Genomic DNA, 23,229 nt, shown 5'->3' on the forward strand with positions numbered 1-23,229 from the left:
GAGCCTTCTCCTAGGCCATTCCATACTCTCTTCGAGGTCCTTTTGCATACTAGCTTTTCTGAACTATGAAGCCCAAACAAGGAGGCTGGAACTGCTGTAGAGTCCCTTCTTTGTTCTGTGTTGGTTCCCAGATCTCCAAGATCTAATTATCCATTAGATCTCAACACCTGCATTGTTGAGCCTTCTCTTTTAGTGAAAGGGAACAATAATTTCGCCAAGACTGAGATTAGGACAATTACTGAGTTCTGATGACAACTATCTTGTGCGTAAGCACCAAAATATGTTTGGTCCACCTTGCACATTTTCTGAGAACTGAAGGTCCTAAGAATCCAGTTTGGCCTCTAGTACCCAGAAGGGATGTAGGTGTTCTGGATAGAACGTTGTCTTTTTTTATTCTGAAAAAGCAGTGAAACCAGAGATTGAAGCAATGGTGGGCCTGGAAACTTTGGAAGCTCCAGGACAACATTCAGGGCATCAAAGTACTTAATGTGTTCATCTAGGACATGAAATATTGGAGACCTGAGATCTAGTCCCAGTTGGGCCACTAACATGCCATGACTTGACCTTAGCTAAGTTACTAAATTAGCAAAATTAGTTTTCATTGTGTTGAAAGGTATTGTATCACCCTTGACACACCCTTACTTATTGAGGTATTTTGGGTTTAAAATAGAAAAGAGGTTTGAAAAAGCATGGTGATTATTATTAAATTAGGACTGCTGATAAGGTAAAAAGGAAGAAAATTAATGATAGGTGTTTTGCTTTTGTTGTTTCAGATTCACTTAAACTTGCAAAAAGATGAGCAATCTCTTGAAAAGTGTTGTTACCATCATTGATGTTTTCTATGGATACACCAACCAAGATGGGGATTGTGACACGCTGAGCAAGACTGAACTAAAGGAACTTCTGGAGAATGAGTTTCATACAATTCTGAAGGTAAGGACCATGTGCCAGGACTGAAGTTTGCTGATATACTGTCCATGCACTGCTAGATAACCAGATTAGCTAAAAAGTGCACACTGAATGACCCCTACAAGCAATATTTTCTGGGACATTAGAAAGGCTGTTGAGGCAGCATTTATGTAAAGAAGGTGAATCTTCTCCAATTGCCTGTGCACTCCAATCTTGTAGATCCCCAGACTTTCTCAAACCCCTAAGTCCCTCTTTATGAAAATAAAGAAAAAGCAGAAAAGAAATTTGAACTAAGATATGGATTAATATATTACCCTCTCAGATAGAAAAAAAAGTATAGAGAGGGAAATCATACAATAATTGGGGCTTAGGAAGCATGTAGCCTACCAGTCTCACCACATAGGTGATCACTGAGTCATGAAACCAGTTCTAAATGGAACTGTGGGGGTGGGAGGAGGGATTTGACAAATTACTCAAGATGTTTAAAAACTGAAAACAAAATACAATTTTTTATTCCATTTGAGAATGACTCAGATACTAACTTCAAAATAATAGTTACTAATACAGCACAGGTTAAAATGCAATGTTTTCAATTTAGGTAAAACTAAGATGTGCCAGTTACTGTATTTGGTTTATTCTACTCCTTCCTGTGTTCCATACCTGAGCACTTAATTCTCTAGCTCCAGTCCTTAAACTGTATTTTTCCAAGGATCTCAATAGTCTTTATTTTTTTCTATTACCTATTGACATCTGCTGGGTCCTATTAAACTACCTTAATCTCTAGTAACCCATGATTGGACTAAAGCTACAAAATATCAAACATCCACAATTCCACAGCCCTACTGAATTTTTTAGCTGAGTATGTTACATAGACTGACCAGGTCTTCCTTCATGTGTTGCTTGTATACAGAACCCAGATGATCCAGACACAGTGGATGTCATCATGCACAAGCTAGATAGAGACCATGACCGAAGACTAGACTTCACTGAGTTTCTTCTGCTGGTATTCAGGGTGGTTATGGCCTGTAACAAGGTTCTCAAGAAAGAATACTGCAGAGCTTCAGGGTCAAAGAAGCACAGGCATGGTCACCGACACCAAGAGGAAGAAAGTGAAACAGAAGAAGAAGAGGAGACAAGACAGAAATCAGGTTATAGACACTCAAGTTGGAATGAGGGAGAAGAGTGTGGATATAGTTCTGGGGGCTTGAGGGGAAATGCAAAATGTGGATATGGGTCCAACTCCAAGAGGCTGGGTAGGGAAGGTTGTTTACCCAACTCAGGGAAGCTAGAGGGATCTGAGAAAAGGCACTGTGGGTCTAGCTCTGGTCACTCATGGAGTATTGGAAAAGAGAGACATGGTTCCAGCTCTGGAGAACTGGGGGAAAGAAGTGTTACTTCCTCCAGTGAATGTGGGGAAGAATATGAATCTGGTTTGTCATCAAAAAGTGGGGGAAGGAAAGGTCTTGGTGATCTGTCAGGTAGATTCTCTAGTGGGCATGAATCAAACTCTGCTCAGTCAAGAAGGAGTAGAGGACAAAAGCTTGGGTCTAGCCCTGGAAGTTCAGGAGACTGTGGGAGGCAAAGCCATGCAAGTGCCATCAACAATTCTGGTGAATGTGGAAGGCCAGAAAATGATTCTAGTTATTTTCAGGCAGGAAGATTTGGAGAGCAAGGTAGTCAATCTAACTGTATCCAGTCAGGTTGTCAACCAGAAAGTGGTGGAGGACAAGGTCATAGATGTTTCTCAGGAGGTCAGACCTCTGGATATGGTCAACATGAGGGTGGCTCCTGCAGTGAGTCTTCAAGTCGCAGAGAATATGGATCTAGAGCATGTGGTCAACTGCAGAATTGTGAAGGACAACAAGTAGGAACAGGTTCAAGTCAGTCCTCTTGCTGTGGGCAATATGGATTTGGAGAAAATCAGTCTTCTAGTTATGAGCAATATGGATCTGAAGCCTATGGCCACTCTTACAACTCTGGTCAAAAAGGCTCTGGCTTAAATGACTTTGATAAATATAAACAACATGGGTCTGGTTCTGAGCAGTCTTCTGTCTATGACCAACACAGAACAGGCTCAAGCCAAAATTCTGGCTTTAGCCAACATAGGTCTGGCTCAAGTCAGTCCTCTGGCTTTGGTCAACATGGCTCTGGATCAAGTCAGTACTCTAGCCAACATGGGCCTTGGTCAGGTCAGTCTTCTAGTCAACATGGGTCTGTGTCAGGTCAGTCTTCTAGCTTTGGCCAACATGGATCCAGATCAAATCAATCCTCTGGCCAATATGGATCTGGCTCAAGTCAGTCTTCCAGCTTTGACCACCATGGCTCTGGATCAGGCCAATCCTCTAATCAATATGGGTCTGGCTCAGGTCAGTCCTTTGGTCAGTATGGGTCTGCCTCAAATCAGTCTTCCAGCTTTGACCAGCATGGCTCTGGATCAGGTCAATCCTCTAATCAATATGGGTCCGGCTCAGGTCAGTCCTCTGGTCAATATGAGTCTGGCTCAAGTCAGTCCTCTAGCTTTGGCCAACATGGCTCTAGGTCAAGCCAATACTCTAACAAATATAGCCCTTACTCAGGTCAGTCTTCAAGTCAACATGGGTCAGGCTCAAGTCAGTCCTCTAGCTTTGGCCAGCGTGGCTCAGGATCAAGTCAATCATCTGGCCAATATGGGTCTGGCTCAGGTCAGTCCTCCGCCTTTGGCCAACATGGGTCTGGCTCAGGTCAATCCTCTAGCCAACATGGCTTTGGCCAAGATGGCTCACGAACAAGACAATCCTCTGGCCAACATAGATCTGGTACAGGTCACTCCTCTAGTCAACATGAGTCTGGCTCAAGTCAGTCCCATAGCTTTGGCCAACATGGATCTGGATCAAGTCAATCCTCTGGCCAATATGGATCTGGCTCAGATCAGTTCACTGGTCAATATGAGTCTGGCTCAAGTCAGTCCTCTAGCTTTGGACAACATGGGTCTGGCTCAGGTCAATCCTCTAACCAACATGGCTTTTCCCAACATGGCTCACGATCAAGGCACTCCTCTGGCCAACATCCATCAGGCTCAGGTCAGTCCTCTAGTCAGTATGGGTCTGGCTCAAGTCAGTCCTCTAGCTTTGGCCAGCATGGGTCTGGCTCAGGTCAATCCTCTAACCAACATGGCTTTTCCCAACATGGCTCACGATCAAGGCACTCCTCTGGCCAACATCCATCAGGCTCAGGTCAGTCCTCTAGTCAGTATGGGTCTGGCTCAAGTCAGTCCTCTGGTCAATATGGATCTGGCTCAAGTCAGTCCTCTAGCTTTGGCCAACATGGGTCTGGCTCAGGTCAATCCTCTAGCCAACATGGCTTTGGCCAACATGGCTCACAAACAAGACAATCCTCTGGCCAACATAGATCTGGTACAGGTCATTCCTCTAGTCAACATGAGTCTGGCTCAAGTCAGTCCCATAGCTTTGGCCAACATGGATCTGGATCAAGGCACTCCTCTGGCCAGTATACATCAGGCTCAGGTCAGTCCTCTAGTCAGTATGGGTCTGGCTCAAGTCAGTCCTCTAACTTTGGCCAGCATGGGTCTGGCTCAGGTCAATCCTCTAACCAACATGGCTTTTCCCAACATGGCTCACGATCAAGGCACTCCTCTGGCCAACATCCATCAGGCTCAGGTCAGTCCTCTAGTCAGTATGGGTCTGGCTCAAGTCAGTCCTCTAACTTTGGCCAACATGGGTCTGGCTCAGGTCAATCCTCTAACCAACATGGCTTTTCCCAACATGGCTCACGATCAAGGCACTCCTCTGGCCAACATCCATCAGGCTCAGGTCAGTCCTCTAGTCAGTATGGGTCTGGCTCAAGTCAGTCCTCTAGCGTTGGCCAGCATGGGTCTGGCTCAGGTCAATCCTCTAACCAACATGGCTTTTCCCAACATGGCTCACGATCAAGGCACTCCTCTGGCCAACATCCATCAGGCTCAGGTCAGTCCTCTAGTCAGTATGGGTCTGGCTCAAGGCAGTCCTCTAGCTTTGGCCAACATGGGTCTGGCTCAGGTCAATCCTCTAACCAACATGGCTTTTCCCAACATGGCTCACGATCAAGGCACTCCTCTGGCCAACATCCATCAGGCTCAGGTCAGTCCTCTAGTCAACATGAGTCTGGCTCAAGTCAGTCCCATAGCTTTGGCCAACATGGATCTGGATCAAGGCACTCCTCTGGCCAGTATACATCAGGCTCAGGTCAGTCCTCTAGTCAGTATGGGTCTGGCTCAAGTCAGTCCTCTAACTTTGGCCAACATGGGTCTGGCTCAGGTCAATCCTCTAACCAACATGGCTTTTCCCAACATGGCTCACGATCAAGGCACTCCTCTAGCCAACATCCATCAGGCTCAGGTCAGTCCTCTAGTCAGTATGGGTCTGGCTCAAGTCAGTCCTCTAGCTTTGGACAACATGGGTCTGGCTCAGGTCAATCCTCTAACCAACATGGCTTTTCCCAACATGGCTCACGATCAAGGCACTCCTCTAGCCAACATCCATCAGGCTCAGGTCAGTCCTCTAGTCAGTATGGGTCTGGCTCAAGGCAGTCCTCTAGCTTTGGCCAACATGGGTCTGGCTCAGGTCAATCCTCTAACCAACATGGCTTTTCCCAACATGGCTCACGATCAAGGCACTCCTCTGGCCAACATCCATCAGGCTCAGGTCAGTCCTCTAGTCAGTATGGGTCTGGCTCAAGGCAGTCCTCTAGCTTTGGCCAACATGGGTCTGGCTCAGGTCAATCCTCTAACCAACATGGCTTTTCCCAACATGGCTCACGATCAAGGCACTCCTCTGGCCAACATCCATCAGGCTCAGGTCAGTCCTCTAGTCAGTATGGGTCTGGCTCAATTCAGTCTTCCAGCTTTGGCCAGCATGGCTCTGGATCAAGTCAATCCTCTAATCAATATGGGTCTGGCTCAGGTCAGTCCTCTGGTCAATATGGATCTGGCTCAAGTCAGTCCTCTAGCTTTGGCCAACATGGGTCTGGCTCAGGTCAATTCTCTAGCCAACATGGCTTTGGCCAACATGGCTCACGACCTAGGCAATCCTCTGGCCAACATAGATCTGGTACAGGTCATTCCTCTAGTCAACATGGTTCTGGTTCAAGTCAGTCCCATAGCTTTGGCCAACATGGCTCTGGATCAAGTCAATCCTCTGGCCAACATGGATCTGGCTCAGGTCAGTACGCTGGTCAATATGGGTCTGGCTCAAGTCAGACCTCCAGCATTGGCCAACATGGGTCTGGCTCAGGTCAATCCTATAGCCAACATGGCTTTGGCCAACATGGCTCACAATCAAGGCAATCCTCTGGCCAACATAGATCAGGCTCAGGTCAGTCTTCTAGCCAGCATGGGTCTGGCTCAAATCAGTCTTCTAGCATTGGCCAACATGGCTCTGGATCAAACCAATCCTCTAACCAATATGGGCCTTTGTCAGGTCAGTCTTCTAGTCAACACGAGTCAGGCTCAAGTCAGTCCTCTGGTCAATATGGATCTGGCTCAAGTCAGTCTTCCAGCTTTGGCCAGCATGGCTCTGGGTCAGGTCAATCCTCTAATCAATATGGGTCTGGCTCAGGTCAGTCCTCTGGTCAATATGAGTCTGGCTCAAATCAGTCTTCTAGCATTGGCCAACATGGCTCTGGATCAAGCCAATCCTCTAACCAATATGGGCCTTGCTCAGGTCAGTCTTCAAGTCAACATGGGTCAGGCTCAAGTCAGTCCCCTAGCTTTGGCCAACATGGGTCTGGCTCAGGCCAGTCCTCTGGCCAATATGGATCTGGCTCAAGTCAGTCCTCTAGCTTTGGCCAACATGGGTCTGGATCAAGTCAATCCTCTGGCCAATATGGATCTGGCTCAAGTCAGTACACTGGTCAATATGGGTCTGGCTCAAGTCAGACCTCTAGCATTGGCCAACATGGGTCTGGCTCAGGTCAGTCCTCTGGTCAATATGGATCTGGCTCAAGTCAGTCCCATAGCTTTGGCCAACATGGATCTGGATCTAGGCACTCCTCTGGCCAGTATACATCAGGCTCAGGTCAGTCCTCTAGTCAGTATGGGTCTGGCTCAAGGCAGTCCTCTAGCTTTGGCCAACATGGGTCTGGCTCAGGTCAATCCTATAGCCAACATGGCTTTGGCCAACATGGCTCACAATCAAGGCAATCCTCTGGCCAACATAGATCGGGCTCAGGTCAGTCTTGTAGCCAACATGGGTCTGGCTCAAATCAGTCTTCTAGCATTGGCCAACATGGCTCTGGATCAAGCCAATCCTCTAACCAATATGGGCCTTGCTCAGGTCAGTCTTCAAGTCAACATGGGTCAGGCTCAAGTCAGTCCCCTAGCTTTGGCCAACATGGGTCTGGCTCAGGCCAGTCCTCTGGCCAATATGGATCTGGCTCAAGTCAGTCCTCTAGCTTTGGCCAACATGGGTCTGGATCAAGTCAATCCTCTGGCCAATATGGATCTGGCTCAAGTCAGTACACTGGTCAATATGGGTCTGGCTCAAGTCAGACCTCTAGCATTGGCCAACATGGGTCTGGCTCAGGTCAGTCCTCTGGTCAATATGGATCTGGCTCAAGTCAGTCCCATAGCTTTGGCCAACATGGATCTGGATCTAGGCACTCCTCTGGCCAGTATACATCAGGCTCAGGTCAGTCCTCTAGTCAGTATGGGTCTGGCTCAAGGCAGTCCTCTAGCTTTGGCCAACATGGGTCTGGCTCAGGTCAATCCTATAGCCAACATGGCTTTGGCCAACATGGCTCACAATCAAGGCAATCCTCTGGCCAACATAGATCGGGCTCAGGTCAGTCTTGTAGCCAACATGGGTCTGGCTCAAATCAGTCTTCTAGCATTGGCCAACATGGCTCTGGATCAAACCAATCCTCTAACCAATATGGGCCTTGGTCAGGTCAGTCTTCTAGTCAACACGAGTTAGGCTCAAGTCAGTCCTCTGGTCAATATGGATCTGGCTCAAGTCAGTCTTCCAGCTTTGGCCAGCATGGCTCTGGATCAGGTCAATCCTCTAATCAATATGGGTCTGGCTCAGGTCAGTCCTCTGGTCAATATGGGTCTGGCTCAAATCAGTCTTCTAGCATTGGCCAACATGGGTCTGGCTCAGGTCAATCCTCTAGCCAACATAGATCTGCTACAGGTCATTCCTCTAGTCATCATGGGTCTGGCTCAAATCAGTCCTCTAGATTTGGCCAACAAGGGTCTGGATCAAGTCAGTCTTCTAGCCAACATAGCTTGGACCAACATGGCTCTGGATCAAGGCAATCCTCTAGCCAACATGGATCTGGCTCAGGTCATTCTTCCAGTCAACACAGGTCTGGCTTAAGTCAGTCCTCTAGTTTTGGACAACATGGGAGTGGCTCATATCAATCCTCTAACTCTGGACAGCATGGATCTGGCTCAAGTCAGTCATCTGGCTTTGGACAACACTCAGAGTCCAGCACATCTGGAAGAAGGGGATCCAGGCATAGTGAGTCTAGTAGCGGTGAATGTCATTCAGAGGTCTCATGGGAACACTCAGGGTCCACCTATGGCCATGATGGATCTCAACATGGAGAATCAGGGTCCAACAATATAAGAAGACAGAGAACTACTCATGGACAGTCAGGAGATACCACTATACATGACCAGTCTGATCATGAAAAATACAACCATTCAGGGTCCAGCACAACTGGAAGAAGGGGACCAAGTCATAGCCAGTCCAGTGACAGTGAATGGCATTCAAGGGCCTCACAGGGACAGTCAGGGTCCACCTATGGCCAGGATGGATCTCAACATGGAGATGCAACACTAAGTAGTACAGAAAGACAGGGAACTACTCATAGACAGTCAGGAAATACCAGTAGACACAATCAGTCTGGTCATGGACAATCCAAACACTCAGGGTCCAGCACAACTGGAAGAAGAGGATCTAGCCATAGTGAGTCTAGAGACAGTGAATGGCATTCAGGATTCTCACAGGGACATTCAGGATCCACTCATGATCAGGCTGGATCTCAACATGGAGAGTCAGGGATCACTGTTAAACCAAGACAGGGAACTTCTCAAGGACAGTCAGGAGATACCACTGGACATGTCCAGTATGGTTATGGACAATCCAAACACTCAGGGCCCAGCACATCTGGAAGGAGGGGATCTAGCCATAGTGAGTCTAGTGACAGTGAAAGGCATTCAGAGTTCTCACAGCATCACTCAGGGTCCACCTATGGCCAGGATGGATCTCAACATGGAGATGCAGCACCCAGTAGTATAAAAAGACAGGGAACTAGTCATAGACAGTCAGGAGATACCACTAAACATGATCAGTCTGGTCATGGACAATCCAAACACTCAGGGTCCAGCATAACTGGAAGAAAAGGATCTAGCCATAGTGAGTCTAATGACAGTGAAAGGCATTCAGGATTCTCACAGAGACACTCAGGATCTACTTATAACCAGGCTAAATCTCAACATGGAGACTCAGGGTCCAGCAATATTGGAAGACAGGGAACTTCTCATGGACAAACAGGAGATACCACTGGACATGCCCAGTATGGTTATGGACAATCCAAACATTCACAGTCTAGCACATCTAGAAGAAGAGGATCTAGCCATAGAGTGTCTAATGAGAGTGACTGGCATTTAGGAGGTTCACAGGGACACTCAGGGTTCACCTATGGCCAGGCTGGATCTCAACATGGAGACACCAGCAACACTGGAAGTCAGGGCACTACTCATGGGCATTCAGGAGTTACCATTAGACATGATCAGTCTGGTCATGGACAATCCAAACACTCAGGGTTCAGCACATCTGGAAGAAGAGGATCAAGTCATAGCCAATCCAGTGACAGTGACTGGCATTCAGGGGTATCACAGGGACACTCAAGTTCTACCTATGGCCAGGCTGGATCTCAATATGGAGAGTCAGGGTCCTCAGTTAAAGGGAGACAGGCAACTTCTCATGAACCGTCACAGGATAGCAGCAGACATGCCCAGTCTGGACATGGACAATCGTCAAAGCCAGGATCCAGCATAACTGGAAGCAGAGAGTCAAGTCCTAGCCAGTCTCATGACAGTGAAGGATATTCAGAAATCTCAGAAAGACACTCAACAGCTACTCATGGACAATCTGGTTCTGCTCAAAAACAGTCAGTATCTAATAATACCAGAAGACATGAATCTAGCAATGAATATTCAGGAGATAGCTCTAAGAACTCAGTATCAAGTCAAGGGCAGACATCCACTCATGGACAATCAGGTAGACAGGGATCCACCCATGGACAGACAAGAGACAAGTCTATATACTCAAGGGACACCCACGAGCATACACCATCTACACATGGACAATCAGGATCTAGCACAATAGCGAGCCATATATCCAGCCATATCCAGTCACATGTGTCTCATAGTCAGTCAAGCATAAGAAAACAGTCAAGTAGTAGTCATGGCCAGTCTGGAACAAATCCTTCTCAATCATGGGTTAGTGAAAGACAAAGACATGGATCAGGTCAAGGCGGGACACATGGCAGCTATGGAAGTGCAGCATATGACTATGGGCAATCTGGGTATGGACCTTCCAGGGGCAGTCAATAGAAAAGAAAGTAACCTAAGATGAAAACTAACCCAAAGAAGAAATAAGATGTGCAACATGAAATTAAGAAATTGGTAGTGGGGGAACATGTCTGTTCTTTTATTTTAACTATAGTACTATACTATACTCTATTCCTTCTGTTTGGTGCAAGGTTTTTTTGTAAGCCTTCAGGCTCATTGAGCTCCTTTGTTAGAAAATAGTAAATGGAAGTAGAATTGCATGAGGACAAAATTCAGAACTATATTACAAAAGATTCAAATGTTTTGGGATAAAACGAGCATTGGTGGTGTGTTGTGCTTTTTTTTTTTTTTTCTGAGACACAGAATTTGGATTTTTCAGATTTTGCTTTGATTAATAGAAAATCTATCCAAGGAGCTAAGAGACATGGTTTAGAAGCCAAAACTTCTTTAGTAACATTGTAATACTATGCCCTGAACAAATAATGTGGTAGTTCCCAAGGTGAAGATTCAGAATATTTGTATCTTTTTTGCTGCCACTGGAACTCTGTACTACTACTTTTGAATTTATTGTCATGACCTACCAGATATGGTATTCAGAAAACTATCCTGCCTAAAAATTGACAATAAACTTTTCATCAAAATATGGTTTCTCTTCTCTTTCATCCTAACAAACCCAAACATAGCTCCCTGCCATGGGGCCAGATGCACAATTCATTCTTCTACCGTTGGACACCTAATGGAAGTAAAGCATTCAAATATCCAAAGAAGAAAAACTTAACCACATATGATCTTTTCCTCAATCCAATGACTGTGCAAATCACTTACAGGAAAAACTGCTTTATACTGATGAATTGACCTCAGATGCTTTGGTTAGTCATGATCATCACAGTGATCATTATCAAACATAACTCCAGGTGGTTATTTCCTAACACAACCCAAGCTCTGGAAATAAGTTACTCACAGACTTTCTCTCCCAAAGATATTAACTGAAATATGCCTTCCAATGGAGGCTAGTGGGAGTGGGCTAGAGGTTCTGAAGTTTCCAGTAGAAGAAAAATAATTTAAAATATACTTCTGCAAAGAAGGAAAGAAGGAGAAAAATACGTGCACTTGTTATGAGTGGCAATAGAAGTAACAAAGAGTAGAAAAATATGTGCAACAGATACTAACTTCAGTAGAAAGTTTATTACCCTAAAACCCAAAGAAAATGTCCAGCATGTCAGAGCCAGTAAGAACCTTAAAGATAACCCACTCAATTTGCAGATTAAAGGAAAAAAGCTAAACAAAGCATATTTAATCTAATAAAAAAGAATTTCCTAGGTCTTCTAAATATGAATTTGGTACTATACTCCTCATCCCCCCCCCCCCCAAAAAAAAAATGAAGCTACTGTTCTTCCACCTTCACTTTTGGAATTCAAACTAAAGTGAAATTTGTCAGTCGGTGTTCAAGATCCCAAGCCCCTCTTGGGGACCTGGGGTTAAATGAGAAACAAGAAAATCAGGCTCATTTTTATTAGATTCAGAAAATATTCTGTCAAGTTTTTAATTTTTATTTTAAGGAGACCTATTCTTTATGAACCTTCAATCATGCTGTGTGATCAACATGACACTAGTCATATTAGTTTATTGTTGAAATGAAATAAAATTTGTTACACTACTAATGATACAGATAAAATAACTGAATATAGGTAAATAATCTTAAATAGTAATCTATCCATACAAACCTATCCATTATCCATTCATTCACGAAATAAATATACAAATTATCAAAGAATCATTAGAAATTTAAATCTTATATTTAACCTCATCCAAACACTTTCTATTACAGGTAAAGTAAATGTGACCCAAAGAAATGAACTTGCCTATGTCATTCAGCTAATGAGAAGTTATGCTTGGATCAGTGTATAGAGTTCTTGATTCGCAACCAAAGCTCTTTCCACCCTACCAGGGCATCTGCACTCATTCCATATATATTCAGAAATGTCTAAAATTTCACTGGCCCCTAAATCAATGTTAATTTGCCTTTACTGTTTGTGTATAGGTGTATGTGTGTGTGTGTGTGTGTGTGTGTGTGTGTGTATAAATATATAGGTCAGGTATTATGAGTGACTCCCATAATCCCTTGATTTTTAACTCATTTTAAATATAATGATTATATAAATTCTAAATAAATGTTTAAACATAACGAAATATTTTAAATATATTCCATCCTGTTATGACCCTCAATAATTTTTTTAATTAAATTGAGGGCAATTTTCCTTTACAAATTACACTGAAGTTACTCTAAATTAACTCACAGTTTCCTTCAAAGATAAAAAGAAAGATAAAGGTGAGATAGCAGGTGTGGTCTGCAAGAAAAAAGGCTAGAAACTAGTGTGCCCCCATGTGGAAATCCTGTGAATAGGTGACTATCTTAGGTACTATTCTGCTGGAAAAAAAGAAGAGCCATAAGGCATGTACACTTAGAAATTTTCCCCTTTTCTGGAACCCATGTGCCAGTAAATAAAGCACCTCTGTGCCAACGAGTACCAAGTGATGCTAAAGCATTCTTCACAGCATGGCTGGAACTGTTAGGGAGAAGCATATGGCACTAAGGAGTAACTCTGAGTGGCCAACTTGGAAAAAACAAAAGATGAAGTTCCTCTTCCTCCAAACTTTCTAGAGATAAAGATGACCTTGGATGTGGGAAACTGAAGGTCAGTTTTTACAAGACACAATGCATGTACTGGTACCTTGTTAGAGTGTCAGTCATGGTCCCCTGTATTCTACGAGCTTTTGCTATCCAGAGAGGACCTTTTAAAATAATGCTACATACTGTCTTGTTACTTTAATGAAACCAAAGATAAGTATATAAAGGGTAGGGGGAGCAATGAGCAAGAGAAAGTAGAAAAAAGAAAGGGGTTGGATTTGATTGGAGATGAATCAAGCCATCAAACAGAAGGTAGCCTTCTCCCTAATAATGTACCATTTGGTACTAGAGTATAAAAAAGCCACTAAGCCAGCCATGCAACTGTGTTAAGCAATACCTTATCTAATCTTTGAGGAACATGGGAAGTGAAAGTGAGTGAAGCTCTATTTACAAGTATCTCGTATTACCAGTGAGAGAAATTTACAAGTATACTCTTTGTATTATAGGGCCATCTAACACAAAGTAGTATGGAATTTGCAAGGGAAAATGTGTACATTTTCTAAAGATTATTTAGATATATTAAATTGTCTCATATTGCTGATTCTTTTCATTTCTCCATGCTGTACACTGACGAAAATCCTGTGTCCTCCTGTTGCCTACAAATAAAGTACAGTAATCAAGAAAAGGATGAAATGGTGGAGCAGCCTCAGGTTCCAAATCACATAAATATGGTTCTGGCTTTACCAAAATTCTCTAGGATTAAAGGTCTATGTGTTGGGTGGTTATCAGTCCCTCATTAGGACACAGACATGAAGGGTAGAGAGTCAGTCTATTAGAGAAAAGGAGATAGAGACACTGAAATATACAAATGGGATGATCTGCTTCACCTACAAAAAAAAAAATAAGATCTAAAGAGCTCAAGAACTCAGATATGGGCAGATTACCTTGTTTAAAGTCATTCCTTTAAGATTCCTCTAGATCTGGAAATCAGAAACCTGAATTCCAGTCTAATGGTAGTAACTTTCTAAAACTTGATGATCAATACAAAGCATTCAATATTTGTGATACTTATTCCATTGCATGGATGAAAAGAAGAAAAAAACAATTTATTGAGTGACTACCATGTGTCAGACATGCCCTATCACAACCTTACAAGTCAAAAAATTATCCATACTTTGTAGACAAAATTGAGGATCAGAGAGGTTAAATAGCTTACTCAAATTCACAAAGCTGGTAAGTGGCAAAACTGCAATTCAAAATCAAATCCATCTCACACAAAAGCTGAGGTGCCTTCTCTTCAATAGGCTACCTGACACAGAACTGTAACACCCAGAGAACATGCATCAAATGTTGGTTTCCCTTACTCTCTTTTCCCTAAATCTCAGTTTATGTTTCTTTTTTAGAGCCAATGATTTGATAGATGGATAGATAGATAGATACATAGATGGGGGGGGAGATGGAGAGACGGAGATAGATTTTTTTTTTTAATTTTTAATGTTAAAATCTTCATACCTCACTGAGTAGTATCATTCTTTCCCTTTTGTCAGGAGGGCTTTAATTCAACAGTAGTTCAACCTTTCTTCCTCAATATCCCAAGACAAGATTTTGTCAGTAATGAGGTTGTTTGTTTAATTGCTAGGCTGGCTGGGTGTCTTTAAAACCAATCAAGAAAGAAATAAACAAAATCTTATTCAAATTAGTTTATTTCTAGTAGCATTAAACACTGCATTAGTGCCTGCAATTAATTCCAATTTGTACAGTTTTAGTGGCTGGATGAGGGTTACGTTGCCTCCCAAATTGTACCATGTAAGTTCTAAATTTGAATATTTGGGGGGAGTAGCTTTTATTTTCCAGAAACATTACCATCTAGTTCCTATTGCTCTTTTTTTCCAAATCCTTGCCTCACTCTTGCTAATGCCTTTCCTGACAAGTTTTGCCAGGCTAACCTGGCCAAGCCTGAAAGAATAGCTGATTGGACCCCTCCTACGTGTGACAAAATACTCACATTTCTACATCTCTTCTTCAACAAGTAATCCCAAAATGTGGGCTAGGCGGATCAGCAATCCCTCTTTGATAAGTTCTATGACAGAATCCAGATGATCCAGATAATGTGGGTGTTGCCAATGCAACATCAGGATCAATTGTTCACTCATTCATTCAAGTTAATAATCACTTAATTGACAGAAATTATACCTGAGACTGAAATACAAATATGAGTTACACAGTCCCTGTTCTTAAGGAGTTTGCATGTTCACTGGGGAGACTAACATAAAAGAAAGCAATAGATGAATACTGTAGCAAGTGCCATAATAGATATGATCAATGTACTGTGTTGGTACCAAGGGTGAAGTGATTAACCTTGGTTATAAGTGAAGAAAGAAGATCCAAAGAAATCTTTAGAAAATAGGTGAATGTTCAGTCTCCATGAATGGCCAGATGTTATCCAGATTGCCTTGGGAAGACTACTCCAGATAGTTTAAAAAATTTTTTAAGTATCTGTAAAGTCTCAAAAGTAAGCAAGACCATGGTGAGCTCAGGGAACTAGAAAATAATTTAGCGCAGCTGACACAGGTTGTATGTGGCAGCAAGGCAAGAAATGAGGCTGGAAGGATAGGCAGGGGCCAGATAGCAATAAACCATGTAAGTCTTGCTAAGAACCTCTGAATTATCTATAAGCACTGAAGAGTCATCAGAAGAGTGTATTTTTTAAAGCAACATGATCATATTTTCATTTTGGAAAGATTGTTTTGTAGCAGGGTGGCAAGACTGGAGGTGTAGAGTCCTATTAGACGATCACTGCAGTAATCCAGGTAAAAGATGACAGAGGTTACAGGAAATGAAGAAGAGGGACTGGATGCAGAACATTATTTTTGAGATTTGTAATTAGATGGTATATGGTGACTGAGCGAGAGGAGGGTGTCTAAGATGACCTAAATTTCTGTCTTGAGTCACCAGGTAGATTATGTAAGTTTGTAAGAAGAAAAAAGAGACATTGATGGGAGAGTAGTTTTTTTCAGGATTTCCTTTGGATGGTACTAAAGTTGGCTCAGACTATTGGTCATACATGGAAACCTAGAAATTCAAAAGTGGCTGGCAGGCCATATCAAGTCTATAGATATGTTTCATCTGGCTAGCACACTGTTGATTGGTTCACCTTGTTTAAAATGTGAATTAGTTGACAATATTTAGAAATTGGGGAATAGAACTCAAAATATCTGTATTTCTGCTTTCCCATTAAAAAAGCCAAATATCCAGCAACATTGGGCCAACACTCCTTCTAGGCAATCAACTAGACCTGAGTAGTTGTGACCTCACATTGGACTGGATGTGTGCTAGCCAGTTCACCAGAGTTTCCATTACTCATGAATGTCTCCATACTTTCCTAAAATTTTTCGAAGAACACATGCTGCATTTACAGAATCTCTTCTTCCATTTAGCAAAAGAAAAACATGCCTATTACTCATAACAAATCTTATCAAGGTACATTGACCTAGGCTGTAAAATCCTCTCCAATTTCAAAGGGATCATTTGAAATATTGGTTTTATAGATAACTCAATGATTGATCAAGGTATTCTCTTGCCTTTAGGATACCTGTTAGTTCAGCAAATATTTCTATTAAGGAGAGAGCATGGCATTAAAATGGGGATACTTGAGTCTCTTTCGGGATATTCTGAATTTATATGTACTTTGGAGTAAGACAGAATATGTATCGATATTTTTATTTCATTTCCTCACAATGCTCTGAAGGGAAAATTCTCAGAGGACAAAGCAAAAAGAGCATCAGTATGACATTCTGACTCCTAAAATAGTTTTTTTTTTTTCAATGATTTTTAATGTAGGCAATTCTTGTTAGTGATTCTAATCACTCATCCCAGAAAAGAAAAATATCATTGAACAAAACAGTATAAATTATTCATGATAATGATAATGATGATTTTAAATTTAAACAGAATGTATTTTAGGACTACCAAAATTTTCCCAGAAGAAGCATCCATGTAAAAACTTCTCATAGATGAAATATGGGTAAATCAGAGATGCATCAAAATAAAGAACTCAGAGATGGAGATGGTACAGTCAAAAGACTGAAAAATTTTGAATGCAAAAGGTAAAAAAAAATACTTTTTAAAAACTCCTAAGAAAGGAAAAATAATATCCAACAAAACTGTGGGTGAGGAGGAAGGCTGAGAGGAAGTGCAAGCCCACCAGTCCTATTAAATCTCATATTAGGAAGCCAATTCTAAAAACTAATTTATTATAATTCAATATTATTCATGCTATTTTCCTCTAATCTTTGGAGAATCTCATGGATAAAGAAGCTTATCTTCCTTCATTTTCACTTTAGAATCTTTTATTTCAAGTTAAATTTGAATAAAATTTACAATACTATGTAAAATTATTAAATTTTTATTTATAACTGCATAAATAGTATGATTCCACTGAGTTAAATAAATTTTGTCTATCTCTACATCCATCTGTAAACATGCAAAAAATCTGAAATAAAGTTTTGCAAATGTTAACACTGATTATTAACTATATGATGAGATTGGGGTTGATTTTAGTTGAGTCTTCTTTCATAATTTTCTGTGGGGTGTGAATATTTCATAATTAGGAATTATGCAGGATACAAGTGCTGGAGAAAATGAGGAAAGAAGGATGTACCTATTCACTGTTGGTGGGGAAGTAGAATGGTGCAGCCCACCTGGAGAACAGTGTCATGGTTCCACAAGAAGCTAAGTATGGAGTTGCCATAAGGTCCTGCAACCCCATTGCTGGATATGTAGTTGGAAGAACTGAGAACAGGGATACAAATGGATATTTTCACACTGGTGTTTATGCCAGCAGTATTCACTATTTGCAATGGATAGAGGGAGCCTAAGGATAGTCAACTGATAAATGGAATGGTGAACTGTGGTGTATGCATACAATAGAACATTGAGTGGCTGCAAGAAGGAATGAAGTTGTGAGGCATGCAACTAGGTAAATGGACCTCGAGGACAGCATTTTGAGTGAAATAAGCCAGAAACAAAAATACAAATATCGACTAACTATAATGTGCAAACTCTGAGAATTGAATCTTAGAGCATAGGTTATCAGGGGAAGACTTATTGTAAAGTTCCCTAGATTGTAAGCTCTTACAGCAGTCACATATATTCCTGAGCTGTAGTGGTTATCTCTAAATTCTGAGATGCTGAGCTGTTTGTGTGCAACCTGATCAGTCTCTGGAACTTCTTGAATCTGTGTGACACTTGAGACTCAGAGCTAGAGTCTGGCAGCTATGAATGTCAGTATTACCCCATATAGCAACTGTTTCAAAAGTTGAAAGAGTTCACAATTCAATTAGAGATATAAATGAAGCTGATATGGTTAGGACTAAGGCAAACCAGACTAAATGGTAAAGGACAATATTGATGGTGTTTTAAAACTTCAACTTCTGTGTGAGACCAAAGGAAGAGATGTTTATTTGTGTGCAAAATCTATACTTTCTGTAGCACACTATATAATTTAACTTGGTCAGTTTATTCAAACACCATAATTACATGGAACTTTGAATAGGGTGTGAGATCTGGTTGGTTTGTACAGATTAGTGTGAAGCCCCAACACATTCCAAAGTAATTTGGGCAGAGAATAAAAATGTATTTGCAAAGCCCCCCTTGAGGAACTGGGGGAAAATGTGGAAAAATTAAACTTCCCCACCTAGGGAATTCCTGATATTCTCACAAGCACTGGGGACTACCAATTTAGAATGCTGAGCCTTTGATCTTGGGGTTTGCTCTTATGAAGCTTGTTGCTGCAAAGGAGAGACTAAGTCTACTTATAATTGTGCCTAAGAGTCACCCCCAGAGAACTTCTTTTGTTGCTCAGATGTGGCCTCTCTCTCTAAGCCTATGCAGCAGGTAAACTCACTGCTCTCTCTACTACACGGGACATGATTCCCAGGGGTATAAACCTCCTTGACACGGTGGGGCATGACTCCTGGGGATGAGCCTGGACCCAGCATCATGGGATTGAAAAAGACTTCTTGACCAAAAGTGGGAAGAGAAATGAAACAAAATAAAGTTTCAGTGGCTGAGAGATTTCAAATTGAGTCAAGATGTCATTCTGGAAGTTACTCTTATGTGTTACATAGATTCCCCTTTTTAGTTTTTAGTGCATTGGAATAGCTAGAAGGAAATACCTGAAACTATTGAACTGAAACCCAGTAGCCTTGATTCTTGAAGATTACTGTGTAACTATATAGCTTACATGGTGTGAATGTGTGATTGTGAAAACCTTGTGGTTCATACTCCCTTTATCCAGTGTATGGACAGATGAATAGAAAAATGGTGACAAAAATTAAATGAATAATGGTGGGGTGGAGGGGATGGGATGTCTTGAGTGTTCTTTTTTTACTTGTATTTTTATTCTTATTTTTATTTTTGGGGGAGTAATGAAAATGTTCAAAAATTGATTGTGGTGATGAATGCACAACTATATGATGGTGTTGTGAACAATTGGTTGTACACTGTGGATGATTGTATGGTATGTGAATATATCTCAATAAAGCTGACTTTTAAAAAAAGATGTATATGTTCTTTTATGTCAAAAGTAATTAAAAACACACCCCCAAGAGATGAGTGAAGGGCCAGCCTCCAGTGTTAGCATTGACTGCAGCACTGTTCACACTGGCTTTGGGTGGGATGTTGGCTCTCAGCTTGCAGAAAGCACAGTGCCCATGAGTGGGGACCCCAGCTCAGCACAGCTCTCAGGATGGTGGGTGCACAGGCATCCCACTTCCTATCTCAGGCATGTGTCATTACTAGAATATTGAACAAGATGCACTTTTACCTGATCAGAAGAGAAGAATTCCATACTGGGAAAGATGTCCCTTTTCACTAGTTTAAGCTCCTATAATGAAGTTTTCTATGTGAGGAAACAAAGAAAAAAGTAATTAAAAATAAAATATAAAACAACTCAAATGTTTACCTTACACAAGCACAAAATATAGACAGAGAGAAACTTTGGAGTAACTACAGGATATGAGAATTGGAAAGCAGAGGATGGGGAAATTTTAAGAGGTGTTATGGTAGATTCACAATTTAACCCCTTTAATATACTTTGAAGAACCAAACAGAGATTAGAATTTCTTTTTTTAAAAACACAAATAGGGATTATTTTATATCGGAATTATTTAGAAGTTAGCAAGAATAATCTTTGGTAAGAATAATGTGATCTGACATCAGATGACAGAAAATTCACATTTTTACATTATAGATGCTAAATGGTTGTCTTTCTTTTTCCTTTTTTTTAATATTAGAGAAGTTGTAGATCTACAAAAAAAATCAGGCAAAAATACAAAGTTCTATATACCCCTTCACACCCACAGTTTTCCCTATTGTTAACACTTTACATTAGTGTGATACTTTTGTTACAACTAATAAAAGAATATTATTATGATGTACTACTAACTATAGATTATAGTTTATGTTAGGGTTCACTGCTTGTGTTGTAAGTCCTATTTTTAAAATTTTTATTCTAATAACATTTATACAACCTAAAATTTCCCTTTTAACCACATTCAAATATATAAATTTGGTGGTATTAATTGCCTTCACAATGTTATGCTACTATCATCACCATCATGTACAAAAACATTTCCATCATCCCAAACGGAAATTCTGTGCCAATTAGGCCTTAGCTTCCCATTCCCTACATTCGCCCTAGGCCTTGGTAACCTGCATTCTAGTTTCACACTCTATGAATTTGCGTATTCTAATTGTTTCATGTCAGTAAAAATATACAGTATTTGTGGTGATGAATGCACAACTATATGATGGTGTTGTGAACAATTGGTTGTACACTGTGGATGATTGTATGGTATGTGAATATATTTCAATAAAGCTGACTTTTTGTTGCATGTATCAGAACTTCATACCTTTTTATGCCCAAATAATATTCCATTCTACACACACACACACACACACACACACACACACACACACATCATTTTGTTTATTCATTCATCAGTTGATGGGCACTGAGGTTGCTTCCATCTTTTAGCAATTGCAAATAATGCCACTATGAACATTGTTGTGTAAATATCTACTCAAGTCCCTGTTCTCAATTCTTTTGAGTATATACCTAGAAGTGGGATTGTGGGATGATATGGCAATTCTGTACTGAAGTTTCCACAGAAGCTGCACCATTTTTCATTTCCACCAGCACTGAACAAATTTTCTTATTTCTACACATCCTCTCTAGGATTTTTTTAAAAATATTAGCCATCCTAGGAGGTATGATATAGTATATCACTGTGGATTTGATTTGCATTTCTCTGATGACTAATGACATTGAGCATCTTTACATGTACTTTTTGGCCATTTGTATATGCTCTTGGAAAAAATGTCTATTCAAGTCTTTTGCCCATTTTTCAATTGGGTTGTCTTTTTTGTTGAGTTGTAGGATTTCTTCCTGTATTCAGGATGTTAAACCATTATGAGATATGTGGTTTCCAAATATTTTCTCCTATTCTGTAAGTTGTCTTTCTACTTTAATGATAAAGTCCTTTGTTGCACAAAAGTTTTTAATTTTGATGAAGTTCCATTTATCTATTTTTCTTTTGTTTCTCATGCTTTTGGTGTAAAGTCTATGAAATCATTGACCCGAATACAGGGTCCTGATGATGCTTCCCTATGTTTTCTTTTAGGAGTTTCATAGTTTTGGATCTTATATTTAGGTTTTTGATCCATTTTGAGTTAATTTTGTAGATGGTATAAGGTAGGGGTCCACTTTCTTTATTTTGCAGATGGATATCTTGTTTCCCCAGAGTTATTTCTTAAAGACACTGTTTTTTCCCCATTGAATGGACTTGGCATGTTTGTCAAAAATCAATGGCCATAGATACATAAGGGTTTATTTCTGCACTCTTAATTTGATTCCATTAGTCTATATGTCTGTTCTTCTGCTAGTACCATGCTATTTTGATTACTGTTGCTTTGTAAAAAGTTTTAAAATAAGGAAGTCTGAGTCCTTCAACTTCATTCTTCTTTTTCAATATGTTTTTGAAAGATGTTTCAGGGCTCCTTAACGTTCCATATAAATGGAGAGGTGGGGATACTGAATCCGGGTGAGATTTCTAAGCCTCCAGCAGAGACAGCCTCAGAGGAGTTGCGATGATTGGCTTTTCAAATTCTGAAAAGAAGGTTGTTTGAATTTTGATAGGGATTGCATTGACTCTGTAAATTGCTTTGGATAGAATTGACATCTTAACAATATTTAGTCTTCCAATGCATGAACACAGAATGCCTTTCCGTTTATTTAGGTCTTCTTTGATTTCTTTTAGCAATGTTTTATATTTTTCCATATAAAAGTCCTTTACATCTTTGGTTAGATTTATTCCAAGATATTTTATTCTTTTAGATACTATTTTAAATGGAAATTTTCTTGATTTCTTCTTCAAATTGTTCATTACCAGTGTACAGAAACATACTGATTTTTGTATATTGTCTTATAACCTTATAAAGGTTTGTGACAGTAGAGTTTCTTGCAAGATTGGGTTATAACAAGGCTTCGTGAGACACGGTTACTAACAGTGATTAGGGGAGAAAAGTTTTAATTTCCACCCCCAACCCCAGGGAAGGAGGGGGCTGTTGCCTGGTCATGTATGTATCTCATAATGGTGATACATACAGGCCCTGGGTCCTCACAATCCACCCACACACAGAAGACTACATTGACCATAGGATAGACATTGCAGGATAAAAGACAACTAGAACACTAGAAGTCCTTCACACTGAGATCCAGATTTTTCAATGCATTGAATTCTGCCAGGTCAGAAGGGTGCTCCACACAGACCAATTCACAGGAGTCACAGTCCAAGGAAGGCCAGTAATGCCTGAAGATGGGAAGGCTGGTAGTGCCTGAAGATGGCAAACCCAACATCGAGTTCAACTGAAGTTCACTGAGTTATCATTGAAGCCCCTTGTAGAAAGTTGTTTGCTAGGGTGCTATGGGTGAAAAGAAAGATGTTTATGGGGAACAATGAGGGGTAATTACATGCTAGAGAGCCATTGATTGATAGCAAGGTACCAGACAGAGGAACATTATGGGGAAGTTTTAAATACCAGACATTCTCCCTCTGCAAAATTTGAGAGTTTTCTC

General features: G+C 41.0%; 1 protein-coding gene across 1 annotated transcript in view; it reads left to right on the forward strand.

Annotated features, from left to right (window-relative positions):
• The first annotated feature begins 795 nt into the window (after nucleotides 1–795).
• The window catches only part of LOC119512952 (filaggrin-2-like), a 45,244-nt gene continuing 22,810 nt past the window's right edge, over nucleotides 796–23,229 (forward strand). The window contains exons 1-8 of the mRNA XM_037807794.1: nucleotides 796–933; nucleotides 1,820–3,026; nucleotides 3,276–3,369; nucleotides 3,499–3,936; nucleotides 4,447–5,660; nucleotides 5,847–6,854; nucleotides 6,928–7,829; nucleotides 8,321–10,059. Of these exons, the coding sequence (XP_037663722.1) occupies nucleotides 796–933; nucleotides 1,820–3,026; nucleotides 3,276–3,369; nucleotides 3,499–3,936; nucleotides 4,447–5,660; nucleotides 5,847–6,854; nucleotides 6,928–7,829; nucleotides 8,321–10,059 (6,740 nt within the window). The remainder of the gene's footprint in view (nucleotides 934–1,819; nucleotides 3,027–3,275; nucleotides 3,370–3,498; nucleotides 3,937–4,446; nucleotides 5,661–5,846; nucleotides 6,855–6,927; nucleotides 7,830–8,320; nucleotides 10,060–23,229) is intronic.

The sequence above is a fragment of the Choloepus didactylus genome, chromosome 2, assembly GCF_015220235.1.
Source record: "Choloepus didactylus isolate mChoDid1 chromosome 2, mChoDid1.pri, whole genome shotgun sequence".
In the NCBI taxonomy this organism is placed as follows: domain Eukaryota; kingdom Metazoa; phylum Chordata; class Mammalia; order Pilosa; family Megalonychidae; genus Choloepus; species Choloepus didactylus.